Below are 417 nucleotides of genomic sequence, written 5' to 3' on the forward strand. Positions count from 1 at the left end.
GCTACACGCCGCAACACCCCTAATAAAGCTATTTGCATTATTCACACTAGTTTCAATACCACCAGACCATTCACCACACCACACCGCATTGGTTACTATAGCAACCCGCCGCCGCATTGGTTACCATAACAACCCACCGCTCGCAATAAACACCACCATAATTCATTAGCCCATCCCCCCACACTGACTACAACCTCACAGGAGGACGGAGACAACATCGATGTGACCGATGCCAACAAGCACGAGTTTGTGAAACTGGTGGCCGAGTGGGCGTTCACACACAACACAAAAGATCAGACAGCCGCGTTCCTGAAGGGATTTGATTGTATCGTGCCACTGGACAATCTGCAGGTCTTCGATGAGAGGGAGATTGAGGTGTGTCTGGCGGTGTTGGAAGCGGTTGTGTGTGTATATATA

The 417-nt window shown here is 49.9% G+C and overlaps 1 protein-coding gene across 1 annotated transcript; it reads left to right on the forward strand.

Moving 5' to 3' along the window:
* Positions 1–201: 201 nt before the first annotated feature.
* SARC_16718 (hypothetical protein) lies at positions 202–399 on the forward strand (the record flags this gene model as incomplete). The annotated part of the gene is made up of 1 exon (XM_014289179.1): positions 202–399. A coding segment is annotated over one exon (198 nt), but the record flags the coding sequence as incomplete, so codon positions are not given.
* Between the last annotated feature and the right edge of the window lie 18 nt (positions 400–417).

Source organism: Sphaeroforma arctica, assembly GCF_001186125.1.
Source record: "Sphaeroforma arctica JP610 unplaced genomic scaffold supercont1.8706, whole genome shotgun sequence".
In the NCBI taxonomy this organism is placed as follows: domain Eukaryota; class Ichthyosporea; order Ichthyophonida; genus Sphaeroforma; species Sphaeroforma arctica.